General features: G+C 52.5%; 1 protein-coding gene across 4 annotated transcripts in view; it reads left to right on the top strand.

Moving 5' to 3' along the window:
- The window catches only part of CLU (clusterin), a 38,207-nt gene extending 21,604 nt beyond the window's left edge, over window positions 1–16,603 (top strand). For all 4 annotated transcript variants that reach the window (XM_032959366.2, XM_032959361.2, XM_032959365.2 and 1 more), the window contains exons 3-10: window positions 5,813–5,943; window positions 6,819–6,967; window positions 8,569–8,830; window positions 9,473–9,889; window positions 10,282–10,404; window positions 11,296–11,510; window positions 12,703–12,893; window positions 13,796–16,603. In XM_032959366.2, the coding sequence (XP_032815257.2) occupies window positions 5,813–5,943; window positions 6,819–6,967; window positions 8,569–8,830; window positions 9,473–9,889; window positions 10,282–10,404; window positions 11,296–11,510; window positions 12,703–12,893; window positions 13,796–13,817 (1,510 nt within the window). In that variant the 3' untranslated portion in view covers window positions 13,818–16,603. The remainder of the gene's footprint in view (window positions 1–5,812; window positions 5,944–6,818; window positions 6,968–8,568; window positions 8,831–9,472; window positions 9,890–10,281; window positions 10,405–11,295; window positions 11,511–12,702; window positions 12,894–13,795) is intronic.
- Window positions 16,604–17,546: the final 943 nt, after the last annotated feature.

The raw sequence follows: 17,546 nt of genomic DNA, 5'->3' as shown, positions 1-17,546 counted from the left end.
CGAACAGACTGTGACAACTACAGGGGCATCTCACTCCTCAGTGTGCCAGGAAAGGTCCTGGCAAGGATTATTCAACATCGCCTTGCCAGGCACGCTTAGGAGAGGCTTGCGGAGCCCCAATGCGGTTTCAGGAAAGGGCGGTCCTGCACAGATGCCATATTTTCTGTCCGTCTGCTACAGCAGAGGTGTAGGGAATTCCAGCAAGACCTACATCTCTGCTTTATTGACCTAGTCAAGGCCTATGATACCATCAATAGGCTTGGGCTCTGGGTTGTTCTTCGTGCTTTTGGAGTACCTGACCCTCTGCTCAAGATCATGAAGGACCTTCATGATGGTGAGCGGGCCAGGGTAAAACTACGTGGCCGGGAGTCCGAGCCTTTCCCTGTACACCTTGGGGTGCGACAGGGATGTCCTCTGGCTCCCACATTATTTAACATCTATTTCGACCACATAGTTCGTGAAGCCTTCAATAGCTGTACCGAGGGAATCTCCATATGGTACAGATATAATGGGAGGCTGATCGATGCACGGGTGCGGTCAAGGGATGGCTCCCTATTGCTCAACCACGTTATGTATGCTGATGATTTGGTAATAGCTGCTCATTCAGAGGAGGAGTTGGAGACGCTGCTGCTGAGACTGGAGCGTGCCACTAAGAGATGGGGCCTTACCATCAGCCCCACCAAAACTAAGCACCTGCCTGGGTATGTTGTACCATCGGACACTCCACCCCCACAACTCCCAATCGGTGATGGGGCAGTTGTGGAGAGAGTGGAGAGTTTCCCATACCTGGGAAGTGTGCTTAGGACCGGCTCCAGTTTAACAGCAGAGGTCTCACTCCGAATCAGTCGAGCGGCAATATCTTTTCATCGGTTGCGTAACGCTGTGTGGAAGCTACCTGGTCTGTCGCTCTGCACTAAGCTTCAGATCTTCTCGGCCACGGTCATTTCCTCCCTTCTCTACGCTTGCGAAACGTGGACCCCCTTAATGGAGCATCTTCGCCGGTTGGAAACATTTAGGGTGGCCTGCTTACGATCCATCCTGGGTTTAACCAGGCTGGATTGTGTGATGAGCTCACAAATCCTTGAAAGATCTGGGCAAGGTCCCATCGGTGAGCTCCTCCGGCAGGCAAGGCTGTGTTGGCTGGGTCATGTAGCCCGCATGCCCAGCCACCGCATGCCGAAACAGCTTTTGTTCGGCCGGATCGAGGGGGCTAAACGGGCGCGGCACGGGCTAGAGAAGAGATGGAGTGATGTGGTACAGGAGGACGTGGAGCTGAGTGGACTTGCCGATGACTGGTACCAGCGGTGTCAAGATCGGCCTCTGTGGAGGAGGCTCGTGAAGGACGCTATTGGGTAGTTGGAGGCAGTCGCCCTCCAACAACAACGGAGGGCGGAGGAGTGACGCTCAGAACAACGAGCGGAGCGCCGGGTGGCTAAAGCACAGCAGGTTGGCACAGTAGGGGGCACAGGTGGTGCATCAGCCAGTCATCTCAGTCAGTCGACCCGTGGCACCTGGGTCTGCCCCGTGACCTCCTGCCAGCGGGCGTTCGACACTTCACGTGGCCTCAGGGTGCACATAGCCTGGCACAAGCGTCGTGGTGACGTCACCGCCACTTAGTGGCGAATGGCGGTTGTTGTTGTGTGTGGCCTCAAGGTGCACATGGCCTGGTACAACGTCGTGGTGACGTCACCGCTACTTAGTGGCGAATGGCGGTTGTTGTTGTTGTTGTGTGTGTGTGAGTGTGTGTGGGTGGGTATGTCTGTGTGTGGGTATGTGTGTGTGTGGGTGTGAGTGTGTGTGTTCGTGGGTATGTCTGTGTGTGTGTGGGTGTGAGTGTGTGGGTGTGTGTGAGTGTGTGGGTGTGTGTGGGTGTGTGTGTGGGTGGGTATGTGTGTGTGTGAGTGTGTGTGTGAGTGTGTGAGTGGGTGGGTGGGTGGGTGTGGGTGTGTTTGTGGGTTGAGTGTGGATGGGGGATACATTTCGGGAGAGAGAAAAAAATAACCCATGAGAAAGTTCCAAAGAAATAAATCAATATTTATTTATGGTACAAGTCTCAGACTCGGAGCCGGGGGGGCTTCAAGGTTAGGATCAGGGTCAGTCAACATTGGCACAGGCGAGGGTTGCAGAACAAACTCCCTGCCAGGACAATTCTGCTGATCTGCCCTGTTTTTGAGTCCACTCACGCACGCAGTGACCACGCGTGGAATGTGAATCTCACACACACACACTGCCCTGTCTTAGCCATTATTTATTCTGAAATCCGCCACCCACCCCTCCCCCCCTCCCACCCCGCAGGCCTCCCGCGCTTGTCTCTGTGTTTACAAAAAGTCTCAATTCACTGCGGTTACAATTGCCGCTGGGATGTTCTCATAATCCATCCTCATCACCATCGTCGTCATAATTATTATCGTCATTATCAGAATTTGTTTTTATTGGAGGGGTTTTTCTTCTTCAATAATGAACGTTTGTGTTTATTGTTGACCGCCCTCTTTTGTAACGTCGTGACCCCGAGTTTCCAGTCTGTGCGGCGACACAATCGCGCCTTTGTGCACGCACGGCGAGCGAGCGCGTGACGGGAATCAGACTCGACAATGTGGTGCTGTTTCCCCACTTGCCCCCCTTCCCTACATCCCCATCCACACCCCACCACCACCAACCACACACACTCACCCATTACAATTCCACGATCTTGAAAATCGTCACCGTGTATTTTTTTTTTAGACGCGTTCATCAGAAACATGCGATTCATGTTTTGTTTAACATAATAGTTTTTCCCCTTTTTTGTGGCAACAAAACTGAGAAACCTTTTTACATTAACCACAATACTTGCGGTCAGAATGCGAACAAAAACACACTGATCATTTGTTTAACATGTCACTCAAATATTGTCCCTGGATGCCACGGGGGCTCGCCTTGCAGCTGTGATTGTCGACCTCTTGCCACTTGAGTGCCAGGCATGCTGCAACTATCCGTAGCAAGCCGCTAATTACACGTGCTAATTAGATAATCTATTATATAATTACAATAACCCCCCCATTCCTCCCCCTCTGAGCTCTGCACCTGATGGGTTCACAGTGATGGCGTCGTCCTGCTCTAGGAAAGACCGTAAACAGGTGGATTGCTTCACTATTCTGGTAAATTCGCCCGATGATGCTGGTTGATGGTAGTTACCAGCGAAACGTCGTACTACTCAAATTAAAAATGTTGTGGATTTACTCTCCAACACGGCGGTGAGCTGAAGTAGTCCACTAATTTGTGAGTTTTGTTTACAATACAAACATTACTGGTTGTTGGGTTGTGGAGGATTGCGACACATTTACACTGACGCAATCTAACCCAAAGACCGTTATTATGAAGCCTCTATATATTTTCAGCTTATATTTTCTCGTACTCCTACAAAACGGGTTTATAAAAGGTTACAAGCACGACCTTAGCCATTGGGTTCGTTATCATCAAGGCGAGATGCATCCGGGTGTCCAAACATAGTTCCCAGATCGTTCCGGCTAAAAGTAAAAACCTTTTATAATCCATCATCGTCATCGGTCATGGTAAGTCCACTGCTGGATGAAGACCTCCCCCAAGCCAACGTCGTCTCTCGTGACGATCAATCCGTCGTGCTCCTGCATCACGAACCGATGCTCGCGCGCCATCTCAATTAGATCTCTCTCTCTCGCCGAGCAGTGGAGATCCTAGGTACTACAGACCGGCCCACAGAAGTGAATATCGCAGAGCTGCCTTTGACATCCTCAACTTTTTCAACTGACCTCTGGTCCACACAATTGGCCCTGCATGTGGTGATCACGTGACAGGGCCAGTCGCGCATCTCTGTGCGAGCGGCTGGGGCTCGGCCAGTGCTTTCACTGGGTGCACTTTGTAAGTTGTGGGTGCACTTTGTAAATTGTGGGTGCACTTTGTAAATAGTGGGTGCACTTTGTAAGTTGTGGGTGCACTTTGTAAATTGTGGGTGCACTTTGTAAGTTGTGGGTGCACTTTGTAAGTTGTGGGTGGACTTTGTAAGTTGTGGGTGCACTTTGTAAGTTGTGGGTACACTTTGTAAGTTGTGGCTGCACTTTGTAAGTTGTGGGTGCACTTTGTAAGCTGTGGGTGCACTTTGTAAGTTGCGGGTGCACTTTGTAAGTTGTGGGTGCGCTTTTTAAATTGTGGGTGCGCTTTGTAAGTTGTGGGTGCACTTTGTAAGTTGTGGGTGCACTTTGTAAGTTGTGGGTGCACTTTGTAAGTTGTGGGTGCACTTTGTATCAAACGCGAGGCACTGGGAGATTCTCGCTGCTTGCTTTGGCAGCCGCGTGTGGAATTTCTTCTCCGGCCGCGATTGACTCCATATGATGAGGCGGGTGCGATGGTTATGAGAATGATGATAATGATGACGGTGAACACAAGGATGAATACGATGATGATGAATACAATGATGACAATGATGACCTTCATGGTGAACACGTTGACGATGAATACAAAGCTCATGATGACGATTGAATGCAATGATGGCGATGATGACCTTGATGATGAAGACGTTGACGATGAATACTAAGGCCATGATGACGATAATTGATAATGGTGGTGAAGAACCTGACTACAATGATGATGATGATGACCATATATGTTGAACTTATTTCGCACCGTGCGTAACCATGGCCATAAAGAACACGGCAATGACGATGACTACGCAGACAATGACAAAGATGATGATGCGGCTGATGATGATGATGATGACCTCGTTTCTCCACCCTGAGCCAGTGTTACCAGATTAGGGATAAGTCCTTAATCTGGCAACAGTCACGTGGCCACGCGTAACCACGCATCTGAGAGGCAGCGCACGTGAGAACAAAGCTCAGTGCCCTGCTGCGTCACTCCCTTGGGGTGACGCGCAGCAATCATCGGCCCCCTGCTGGCAGATTCATGTCCACTGGCAGGCGCCTGGTGCCGAGTCACTTTGTGCCGCACAGGGACAGCTGCCGCTGGGGGGGGGGGGGATGCCCATTGAATGTTTGAGATGTCCGTGATGTTTTAGTTTTAGATTTACATCGTTCGTACAAATCGCATCTGACAACTGCTTTGGAAGAGACGAGCTGGAAGGCAGTAGACCAGGCGGTTGGCCTCAGCTACCAACAGTTGCCTAAGCTCTGCAGTCCTCTGTTTCTTTAGATATTTTCAGTCAATCAATGAGTGTTATATACACGCGCACGTGGGAGGAAACTGGAGCACCCGGAGAATACCCATGTGCGCGACAGGGCAACTCTGTCCCATACAGAAGAGGACACAACGATATTCGTCCGCATTTTCTGTACTGCCATAAGAGAGTTTTTTTTGGGTTAGATTGCATAAATATATAAATGTGTCGTTAAACCCGCCACCACCCGACACAGCCAACTAGTAAGGGTTGTAATGTAAACAGAACGTGGCCAATTCGTCACTAGTACAGCACACCGGTGTGTTGGAGAGCCAAGCCACAACATTTACAATCTGAGTACGACGTTTCGCCAGTAATTACAACTAGCTTCATCAGGCGACAGCCAGATTTGTGAAGTCCACCTGTACTGTACCGCATTCTCCTGCATCGTCTTGGATGTGGTCACGGCCATGACCATCCAGATGATGCACGGTGCTCCGACGTGTCGAGATTAATCAAACGCCACAAAAGCAGCAGCAGCAACAGCAACAACAACGCAGTGATAATGGACACACCACTAACTCACCATGTGGATATCGCTGTGGATGAGTGAGATGGGAGAACTCGAGGATGTGGAGCGGGGAGAGCGACGGGGTGCGATGAGTGACGTCTCACGTCTCTGCACAGGGCAGGGACAACCATGGGGGCGACTGCATCTCGGCGGCTGCTGCTGCTCATGCACGTGGCACTGCTGATGCTGCTGATGACGATGATGGGGGCAAAGCCAGGCGCAGCTCTCACCGTGGAACAGCTTCAGAGTAAGATGGTGGCGGAGGTGATTGAAATGCTGGTGGTGATGATGAATGTTGGTGACGAGGATGATTGTCGTGGATGATGATGATGGTGTTGAGGATGGCTGTAGTGGATGATGATGGTGGTGGTAAGGATGATTGTAGTGGATGATGATGATGGTGGTGGTGAGGATGGCTGTAGTGGATGATGATTGTAGTGGATGATAATGGTGGTGGTGGTGAGGATTGCTGTAGTGGATGATGATGGTGGTGGTGGTGGTAAGGATGATTGTAGTGGATGATGATGATGATGGTGGTGAGGATGGCTGTAGTGGATGATGATTGTAGTGGATGATGATGGTGGTGGTGGTGGTGAGGATGGCTGTAGTGGATGATGATGGTGGTGGTAAGGATGATTGTAGTGGATGATGATGATGATGATGGTGGTGAGGATGGCTGTAGTGGATGATGATGATTGTAGTGGATGATGATGGTGGTGGTGGTAAGGATGATTGTAGTGGATGATGATGATGATGGTGGTGAGGATGGCTGTAGTGGATGATGATGATGATTGTAGTGGATGATGATGGTGGTGAGGATGGCTGTAGTGGATGATGATGGTGGTGGTAAGGATGATTGTAGTGGATGATGATGATGTTGGTGGTGAGGATGGCTGTAGTGGATGATGATTGTAGTGGATGATGATGATGATGGTGGTGGTGAGGATGGCTGTAGTGGATGATGATGATGGTGGTGGTGAGGATGGCTGTAGTGGATGATGATTGTAGTGGATGATGATGGTAGTGGATGATGATGGTGGTGTGACTACGAGGCCATTCCTCCAGCACCGCACTGCTATCGTGCTCGACGCGCCGCCTCTCCCCCCCCCCCCCCCCCCCCAGAGCTGTCGACGGACGGGGGGGCGCTGCTGGACCGTGAGCTCAAGCGCGGCTTCCGCGGCCTCCGCGTTCTCAAGACGTTCGCCGACAGGAACGAGGAGAAGCACGTGGGCCTGCAGGCCGAGCTCAAGCGGGCACTCGAGCAGAAGCAGGTACTGCGGTGGTGGCCATGACGACGGTGGTGGTGATGACGACGGTGGTGGTGATGACGACGGTGGTGGTGATGACGACGGTGGTGGTGATGACGACGGTGGTGGTGATGGTGATGACGACGGTGATGGTGATGGTGATGACGACGGTGGTGGTGATGGCGATGTTGACGGTGGTGGTGATGGCGATGTTGACGGTGGTGGTGATGGCGATGTTGACGGTGGTAGTGATGGTGATGACGACGGTGGTGATGGTGGTGAAGGTGATGACGACGGTGGTGGTGATGGTGATGACGACGGTGATGGTGATGGCGATGTTGACGGTGGTGGTGAAGGTGATGACGACGGTGATGATGGTGATGACGACGGTGATGGTGATGGTGATGACGACGGTGGTGGTGATGGCGATGACGACGGTGGTGGTGATGATGGTGATGGCGATGTTGACGGTGATGGTGATGGCGATGACGACGGTGGTGGTGATGATGGTGATAGCGATGTTGACGGTGATGGTGATGACGACGGTGATGATGGCGATGACGACGGTGATGGTGATCGTGATGACGACGGTGGTGGTGATGATGGTGATGACGACGGTGATGGTGATGGTGATGACGACGGTGGTGGTGATGGCGATGACGACGGTGGTGGTGATGATGGTGATGGCAATGTTGACGGTGATGGTGATGGCGATGTTGACGGAGATGGTGATGGCGATGACGACGGTGGTGGTGATGATGGTGAAAGCGATGTTGACGGTGATGGTGATGACGACGGTGATGATGGCGATGACAACGGTGGTGGTGATGGCGATGTTGACGGTGGTGGTGATGGTGATGACGACGGTGGTGGTGATGGCGATGTTGACGGTGATGGTGATGGCGATGTTGACGGTGGTGGTGATGGCGATGTTGACGGTGATGGTGATGGTGATGTTGACGGTGGTGGTGATGGTGATGACGACGGTGATGGTGATGGCGATGTTGACGATGATGGTGATGGCGATGTTGACGGTGGTGGTGATGGTGATGACGACGGTGATGGTGATGGCGATGTTGACGGTGATGGTGATGGTGATGTTGACGGTGGTGGTGATGGTGATGACGACGGTGGTGGTGATGGCGATGACGACGGTGGTGATGGTGGTGAGGATGGCGATGGTGACGTATGTACGCATGTTGAACTTCTTTCGCACCGAAGTAGCCAACCGTGTCAATCAGAGGCACGAATCGGAGGTGACGAAAGTGGCGACGATGGCTGACGATGATGACTCCTAATGAGGATGGCTGACAATGATGACTCCTAATGAGGATGGCTGACGATGATGACTCCTAATGAGGATGGCTGGCCCTGCTTCTATCGATGACAATGACGCTGCTGCTGCTGCTTTTGCCGATAGCTCTAGCAGGGATTGGCGATGCTCTTCGATGACGGCGACAATAACAGCCGGCAATACTTCTAATGGCACAATCACAGCCGCTGCAACAATTTAAAAACGACGATCGCTCGCTCGCTCGCTCGCTCGCTCCTCTAAAACGTCGACGTCAACATTCGTCGATTCTCGTCGACGGCTCTCCCTGTCCCCCCCCCCCCGCAACCCACAGGAGGCCATCGAGTTGGCGCGGGACGCTCACGCGCGCCTGGACACGCGGGGCAAGGCGTGCAACGCCTCGCTGTGGCCCGCCTGGGAGAGCGAGTGCCGCCCGTGCCTCGAGCGCTCCTGCAAGCGCTTCGTGTCGCTCACGTGTGGCGGCGGCGGCGGCGGCTTAGGCGGCTTCGGCCGCGACGTCGACCGCTTCTTCCAGAGGTTCAATCCCTTCTCGTTCATACTGGGCGACGAGGCGGACGAGTGGCTCAACTTGACGGGTAAGTGGGGGCATGGGCGGCGGGGAGATAGGGGGAGATGTGGGGGTTGGCATTGATTTCGGGCTGGACGCACAGACTTAACGGCATAACAGCGGTGTGCAGCATTGCCCGTGAAGCCCTCGGCTTCATCTAGATCGGTGTGTGCGGGGGGGGGTAGGGGTGGGGCATGGATGCGCGAATCCCAAGGGATTCCAGGGCACTGCGGTGAGGAAATGTGAACTACCTCGCCTGGTGTACAGGAGGTGGTGGGTTAGATTCTAACCCTGGCGTCTGCTGTATATTTGGAGTTTGCACGGTCTCTCCGTGGTCCCGTCGATTTTCTCCGCGTCCTGTGGTTTTTTCCCTCCACATTTAGACTCAACGTGCGTTTTAAGAGGATTTGGCTGCTGCTATACATTTCCACGCGATAAGCCGCTTTGTTGGGCTATCGTGGCCACGTCGCTTCTGACAAAGACCTGTACAGCTCAAGTGGACCTTACCTGGTACATTTTTTTGAAAAATAATGGAAAAAACTGTTAGTTCACCTATGCCCCATTCCCCCAGCGGTGAGAGGGGGGGTACGCACCGTGGCACCGTCACATGGCTCTGTTCACCGGCGTTCCTCCTTCTCCCTCCCTCCTCCTCCCTCCTCCTCCTCCTCAGACGTCACCAACGATGATGGCGGCAAATCATTCGCCACGATGGAGGAGCACTTCCACAACCTGAGCGAGGAGGTCACAAACCTCTTCCAGCGCAGCTCGTCGGCCCTCGCCTCTGTCACTCCCACGCTCGCCGACACCCTGGGCCAGGACCTCGTCCGCTGGTTCCGGACGCCGCTGCCTTCTCGCGCCGGCTTCCGTGCTCCCCGCTCGCTGGACTGGATGGACCACAGCCCCTTCCTGCGCTGGCCCGAACGGACGCCCCTGCTCGGCCTGTCCGAGGATCAGCTCTTCTGGTCGTCGCCGACCAGCATCCGCCCGGGCCTGGGGCCGGTGGCGACGGTGAAGAACCTTCTGGAACGGTTGTTCGGCGTCCACAGGGAGGTGGCGACGGCGGGGGACAAGGAGGAGGAGCACACGGGTACCGCTGCTGGGGCTCGCTTTCTGTCGATGCGTAGTGGTAGATAGCCGTCCGATCATCTGTGTCAACATCCACGCGTTCGTCTGCTTGTCCCCCTTGCTATCTCTCTCGCTCTCGCTAGACGCGTGTACACACATCCAGCCAGCATTCCAGGCCTTGTGCGTTCTTCTTCCCTGCCGTCATTTGTCTGCCAATCCATTTCAACCGTATGCTTGGCCTTTTACCCTATCCATCTTCATTTCTATCCATGTAACCATCTATTCATCAAATATCAACCCATTTGCCCGTCCATCCGTCCATCCATTCGTCAGTCCATCCCAACACATCTTCCCATAATTCTCAACCTGCCGGGTACTCTATTTTACCCCTCGCCCTCCCCGCGTGACCGTCAGTGACCAGCAGCGGGGGATTCGGACAGGAGGGAGACGCCTTCCGATGCAAGCAGATCCAACGCAGCTCCAAGGGCTGCCTCGCCATGAAGGTCGAGTGTGAGCGCTGCGAGGCGCTCGTCAAGGGTGAGGAGGGGGGCGCGGGGGGCGCGGGGGGCGCGGGGCGGAGGGGAGGGGCACCCGAGATGCTGGGCTTGGGCCCAATAATCCATCAGCACCAGGGAGGGACGCCACGGTGGAAGGGAGATGTTAACTACCTCGCCTGGTATGCAGGAGGTCGCGGATGTAATCTTGCCGCCTGCTGTGTATTTGGAGTTTGCGTGTCTCTCTGCCTGTGGTCGGTGGATGTTTATCTGGGTCCTCCGGCTTTTCCCTCCACGTTGAGAATCAACATCACGCGCCGAGAGTCTTTGGCTGCTGCTATAAATGTCAACGTAATAAGTCACTTTGTTGAGCTATCACATGTGGCCAGGTCGCTTCTGAAAAAAAGAGCTATCCAGATCAGTGAACTGGTGAACTAACGAAAAAATATTATTTAGTCGTGAGTTGACAAGCGGAGGTGGTCGTGCAGAAGCACTGATAACAAAATATAACTCAACATTTTTGACAACGCTGTTCATGAATACTAAAACAATATAGGCGACGTTCCGGGCAATGGCGTGTCTCTCTCTGGTTTTGGGGACAAGCAGCGAGGGCCGGTGGATTTCCGCGCTGATGTTGTGAAACTCCCTCCCCGCGGGCGTCGAGGAGATGCCCCGTACCCCGGCTCGCCGGGAGAGTCGGACTGATCGCCGTTTGTACGGGGACAGAGCATTGGCCCCTAGTGCAAGGCGTGGGTTTTCACTTTTAAATCATCTAGATCGACACACTCATTTCTTCAGAACTGCTTTTTGTGTTTAGTTTGTCGTCCTTCCCCCGCACCTCCAATTAGCGCGGTTGGCCACGCACGGCGCGAAAGAAGTTCAACACACGTACACACACTTGGTCATTATCGCTGCGATTGTAACGACGGCACAGAGTGTCCGGAGCTGGGCACCCTGCAGCGTGAGCAGACGCACGCGCTGGACGCGGTCGAGTCCAGCTGGGAGCGCTACAACCGCACGCTGGACGTCACGGGCCGCCACCTGCGCGAGAGCGCGCGCCTCCTCGACAGCATGATGCACCGCTTCGGCTGGGTGTCGCGCCTCGTCGAGAGCCTGGGCAACAGCTCCGTGGACTTCCACGTGGAGACGGTGAGGTCCCCCCCCCACTCCCTGACCCCTGTCGACCCCCACCCCCCGCCCCGGTTCCGCTCCCTCTCCCAGCTCACACCGCACGGTGGCGAGATGTTATCTCCCTCGCCTGGTGTGCAGGAAGTCGTGGGTTCCATCCCGACCCTGACGCCTGTTGTACATTTGGAGATTGCGTGTTCTCACCGTGGCCACGAGGATTTTTCTGCGGGCCCCCCGGTTTTCCCCCCCACGCGCGGTGGAGTATTTGTTTGCAATAAATACCCACGTGATGAGGCGCTTCACTGAGCTGTCATTTGTGGCCAGGTCGCTTCTGAGAAATGAAATCGGTTCAGTTCACTGCTCCATGCAGCTCCCATCGGTGTGGCCTGGGGACTGTCGGGGCAAGTGGTGTCAGCGAGCACCCGTTAGAAAGCGTGGGTCGCCAATACCACCCCCGACCGTCTTTGCCGATATTTTCACACCGCACCACGGTTCTCATTTAAGGCCGAGTCGATCTAGGGGAGGACCAGGACCAGTTCAAATATTTGTCACCGTCGTTTGGCCACGGGCGGGAATCCAACGGCTCGGGTCGCTGGGTTCGTAGTGCGTCGCAGTGCGAACTACTGCACCGCCACTCCCCATCTTGCACAGGCACTAGGCGAGACGGGTGACGATGCTGTGGCGATGACTGGACATGACCCACCCACTTTGAAACAGCGCGCTAAGCGGCACGGCGTCTTTGCAAGCATTGTAGCCGAACTCATAGAGAGACTGGAGGGTCGTTTTTTCTCCAAACCTTGCCACTCTGCCACGTGTAGGTGCCCGCAGGTGTTTTTTTTAAATATAAATTAGGGCCTCGCATTAATGAAACAACGAATCTCCCCCCTGGTAAATCTCAACAAGATACCAACTGTCGTCATCTCAACGGTGGAAACGGGTGGGGACATTGCTCCCATCCCCATGGGTCTGCTACCGACACAGTTCAACCCAAAACCGGAGGGGCACCGCAGTTTCTCAGCGTAAGCACCGCTCCGGTCGCGTCGCGTCGGTTCAGGGGGCGGGCCTCCTGCAGGTCGGGGCACCGCACGAAGACGAGAGCTGTCGGCCTTCGTGTGTCTGCTATCTGGCGACTGCCCCAACCGTTGCCCACCGCCCATCGTCGCGAGCCCCCACCCCTCCTCACCCCCCCCTCACCCCCCCGGGCCTCCTGCAGGTGCTGAGCCGCGAGGGTACCGGCGGCGAGGGCGCGTCGGGGCCACCCGACACGGCGGTGAGCGTGCGCCTGTACGACTCCCAGGAGCCCATGACCTTCTCCGTGCCGGGCTCGCTGGCCTGGGACGACCCCCACTTCATCCGCACCGTGGTGGAGCGGGCACTCCGCCAGTACCAGGAACGCGGCAGCGGGTACGCGCCGGTCAGGGAAGTCCCTCTCGACCGTACTTCACCATCCTGGTCAGAGAGCGGTGTGAGAGGGGTGGGTGGAGGCAGGGCCGAGGTGATGCCTTGACAGAATATTCTGCGTGGAGGAGCCGTAGCGGAAGGGATAGAATGAGATGGTTTAGTTGATCAGGCTTATAGGATAAGGAATATAGGTTATTATTTATAGGATATGAGATATGGCATATAGGATATGGGTTATGGGTTATAGGATATGGGTTATGGGATATAGGATATGGGTTTTGAGACGTAGGAAATGGATTCTAGGATATGGGATCTGGGTTCGAATCCCCACCCTCGGAGTTGTTTTGTTCCTCACGCCCTTGGTGGCTGCAGCGTCGCTCCGAGTGAAGCTGTTTTTGTACTTTACAGATCCGTTGTCAGTTATATTTTTAAGCTAGTTGTTAATTCATACATTATCGTTACATTTAATTCAATGAGCTCCTTCTCCTACCTCTAGGCCCACAAGGGTTGTTTGTGGGGCTGTAGTCTCTTGATTACCCCCCTCCCACAATCAATTAAGTTTGGGGGGCAATGCCCCCCTTCCCCACTGCCACCACCTATGGCTGCTACTCAGGGATCAATGCCACCTGTCCACCAGAGTTCGACTCCTGGCCGTGGTCCACGTCAATGCTGAGTCGTCCAAAACTGCTCCTAGGCCTCCCGCCCCATTCATCAAACCCGCCCCGACCAGCACGGTGAAGTATGGTCAAACAACCCCGCCCGACTCATCATGGGCATGGGGAAGCCTTCGTTAAAGCCACGTATGGGACAGAGGCTGAACATCGGCCTTTGTTTCGTAACTTTAAATGTGCGCTCTGCAAATAGGATTCAGATTTCCATTGTGTGTGCGCTTTTTGTTGTTTCAGAGAAAATGCAACCGTCAAGTAAAGGGGAGGAACTGGGATTGAACCGGAGGCTCAGTGAGCGGAGGCCGCACTGGGGCTACACACACAGCGGTCACCAGCTAGCGACGTGTTAGCAATGCTTTAACGTGTTAACTCTTCCTCTCATTTAAATTCCCGCTCCCGTTAAACCTTAGCGGTGCATATACAGTAGTAGTCCATGACTGGAGACGCAGAGTTGAATTGTGTTGTTTAGCCTGTGGCATAGCTCTCAAGTGTGCAGGCGGTGCAACTGCACCGGGACCCATGGCTCACCACTGGATTTTAGGCGTCAATCACCAAGGCTCACAGAACCAGACTAAGGGCATCAAGTCAGACTGCGGCTGCCCACGTCCTAACGGTGAAGCCAGTGGTGTAGCTATCGAGTGTGCAAGCGGTGCAACTGCAATGCCCCCCCCCCTTTCATCCTTTGCACCAGGGCCCATGCCAACAAGGCCACGCCACCGTTAGCACGCAATGATTGTTTACGCATTATTCAGAGATTCGGCTGCAGATTTATTAACCGCACACTTTAACGCGCTATTTGCACAGCTCTCTTATCCGCAATGCCGGGGGGTTGTCCCACGTCCGACTAACCACGGGCACACTGCACCGACACGATCCACGTATATACAGTGAGGGAAAAAAGTATTTGATCCTATGATGATTTTGTACGTTTGCCCACTGACAAAAAAACGATCAGTCTATAATTTTAATGGTGGGTTTACTTGAACAGTGAGAGACAGAATAACAACAACAAAATCCAGAAAAACGCATGTCAAAAATGTTATAAATTGATTTGCATTTTAATGAGGGAAATAAGTATTTGACCCCTCTGCAAAACATGACTTAGTACTTGGTGGCAAAACCCTTGTTGGCAATCACAGATTTCAGGCGTTTCTTGTAATAAGCCACCAGGTTTGCATACATCTCAAAAGGGATTTGTCCCACTCCTCTTTGCAGATCTTCTCCAAGTCATTAAGGTTTTGAGGCTGACGTTTGGCAAGTCAAACCTTTAGGTCCCTCCACAGATTTTCTATGGGATTAAGGTCTGGAGACTGGCTAGGCCACTCCAGGACCTTAATGTGCTTCTTCTTGAGCCACTCCTTTGTTGCCTTGACCGTATGTTTTGGGTCATTGTCATGCTGGAATACCCATCCACGACCCATTTTCAATGCCCTGGCTGAGGGAAGGAGGTTCTCACCCAAGATTTGACGGTACATGGCCCCGTCCATCGTCCCTTTCATGCGGTGAAGTTGTCCTGTCCCCTTAGCAGAAAAACACCCACAAAGCATAATGTTTCCACCTCCATGTTTGACGGTGGGGATGGTGTTCTTGGGGTCATAGGCAGCATTCCTCCTCCTCCAAACACGGCGAGTTGAGTTGATGCCAAAGAGCTCCATTTTTGTGTCATCTGACCACAACACTTTCACCCAGTTGTCCTCTGAATCATTCAGATGTTCATTGGCAAACTTCAGACGGGCATGTATATGTGCTTTCTTGAGCAGGGGGACCTTGCGGGCGCTGCAGGATTTCAGTCCTTCACGGCGTAGTGTGTTACCAATTGTTTTCTTGGTGATTATGGTCCCAGCTGCCTTGAGATCATTGACAAGATCCTCCTGTGTAGTTCTGGGCTGATTCCTCCCCGTTCTCATGATCATTGCAAATCCACGAGATGAGATCTTGCATGAAGCCCCAGGCCGAGGGAGATTGACAGGTATTTTGTGTATTCTTAGTTTTTTCGGTAAAGTCACGTTGAAGAGAAACAACAAAATAACAAAATATATATAAAACAATAAAAAATTCTCACGACGTTTCGACCATAACTCAAACGGTCATCATCAGGTGTGTCGGTTTGCATAAATTTATTTTTAAAACGGCACATTTATTTATTTATAAAAAAACGTTGGCGTCACGCGCAGCGATTGGCAGTTTGCCCAGGACTAGTCCATCTATTTTTTTTTTTAAAAGAGGAGGGGGGAGACGAAATTTTTTATAATGTATGCTGTCTGAAAGCCACTGTAAGCGTGAACAATCAATCAAGAACTGAAATGATTTATCAAATCTTTCCAATGATTGCTAAGATAGAATCCATCTTCAACGTGACTTTACCGAAAAAACTAAGAATATGAATTACTGCAGTCACGAAAGCTTTAAATCAAAAGTTATTTTGTGTTTCTTCCATTTGCGAATAATCGCACCAACTGTTGTCACCTTCTCACCAAGCTGCTTGGCAATGGTCTTGTAGCCCATTCCAGCCTTGTGTAGGTCTACAATCTTGTCCCTGACAACTTTGGAGAGCTCTTTGGTCTTGGCCATGGTGGATAGTTTGGAATCTGATTGATTGATTGCTTCTGTGGACAGGTCTCTTTAATATAGGTAACAAGCTGAGATTAGGAGCACTCCCTTTAAGAGTGTGCTCCTAATCTCAGCTCGTTACCTGTATGAAAGACACCTGGGAGCCAGAAATCTTTCTGATTGAGAGGGGGTCAAATACTTATTTCCCTCATTAAAATACAAATCAATTTATAACATTTTTGAAGATGCGTTTTTCTGGATTTTGTTGTTATTCTGTCTCTCACTGATCAAATAAACCTACCATTAAAATTATAGACTGATAATTTCTTTGTCAGTGGGCAAACGTACAAAATCAGCAGGGGATCAAAAACGTTTTTCCCTCACTGTATATGTAAACAAGAGCATTGCGTCCAGAGAAATCCTGATAACCGTGCGTCCGTGTTATCTGCTCGTCCTATTAACCGCAAAAATAAAAAAAATAAAAAGCAGACTCGAGAGCGTCTTGCCGAGTGTTTGTCTCGCCGCGCGGAGGTGAGGACGCCGAGATGCACGCGGAGTCGCCGTTGCGAGCTATGATGGGGGGAGAGAGAGAGGTCGAGACGAGACGGCATCGGCGGAAGGGACGTCGAGCAGGAATAGAGAGCGGGACGGCACGGGCAGCGCGGGTGGGAGACCCACGGAGGAGAAGTTGTCAGCGAGGACGCGGGAGCACGCGCGGAGGACGGCGACGGAGAGAAGAATGTCGAGAGGCTCCGAAAGGGGACCCCACCCCGGGTGGGACAAAGGGTCGGAAGATGATGGCTCGAGGTCGAGGACCGTGGAGAATACACACGGTGTCGGGTTGTGTGTGGTTTAACACACACACACGGTGTGGTTGTGTGTGGTTTAACACACACACACGGTGTGGTTGTGTGTGGTTTAACACACACACGGTGTGGTTGTGTGTGGTTTAACACACACACACGGTGTGGTTGTGTGTGGTTTAACACACACACACGGTGTGGTTTAACACACACACACGGTGTGGTTGTGTGTGGTTTAACACACACACACACAGTGTGGTTGTGTGTTGTTTAACACACAACCACACAGTGTGTTCTTGCCGAGGGTGTTCAACCACACACAACCACAGTCTGGATTTACAGCAGCGTTCTTCACTAATTTTCAGAGCCGGGGGGTGGCCACTGTCGCTGACATCAGTGTGAGGGCCGCCTCAACTAGAGTCTTCACTTGGGTCACAGTAACTTTGGTGTTCACCTGAGCCAGAGTAACTTTGGTGTTCACTTGAGTCACAGTAACTTTGGTGTTCACTTTGAGTCACAGTAACTTTGGTGTTCACTTGAGTCAGAGGAACTTTGGTGTTCACTTGAGCCACAGTAACTTTGGTGTTCACTTGAGTCACAGTAACTTTGGTGTTCACTTGAGTCACAGTAACTTT

This window comes from Petromyzon marinus, chromosome 23 (genome assembly GCF_048934315.1).
Source record: "Petromyzon marinus isolate PM22_M1 ecotype Great Lakes invasive population chromosome 23, UKy_Petmar_22M1.pri1.0, whole genome shotgun sequence".
In the NCBI taxonomy this organism is placed as follows: domain Eukaryota; kingdom Metazoa; phylum Chordata; class Hyperoartia; order Petromyzontiformes; family Petromyzontidae; genus Petromyzon; species Petromyzon marinus.
Note: the sequence above shows the minus strand (reverse complement) of the source record. Positions and strands in the feature narration are given on the sequence as shown.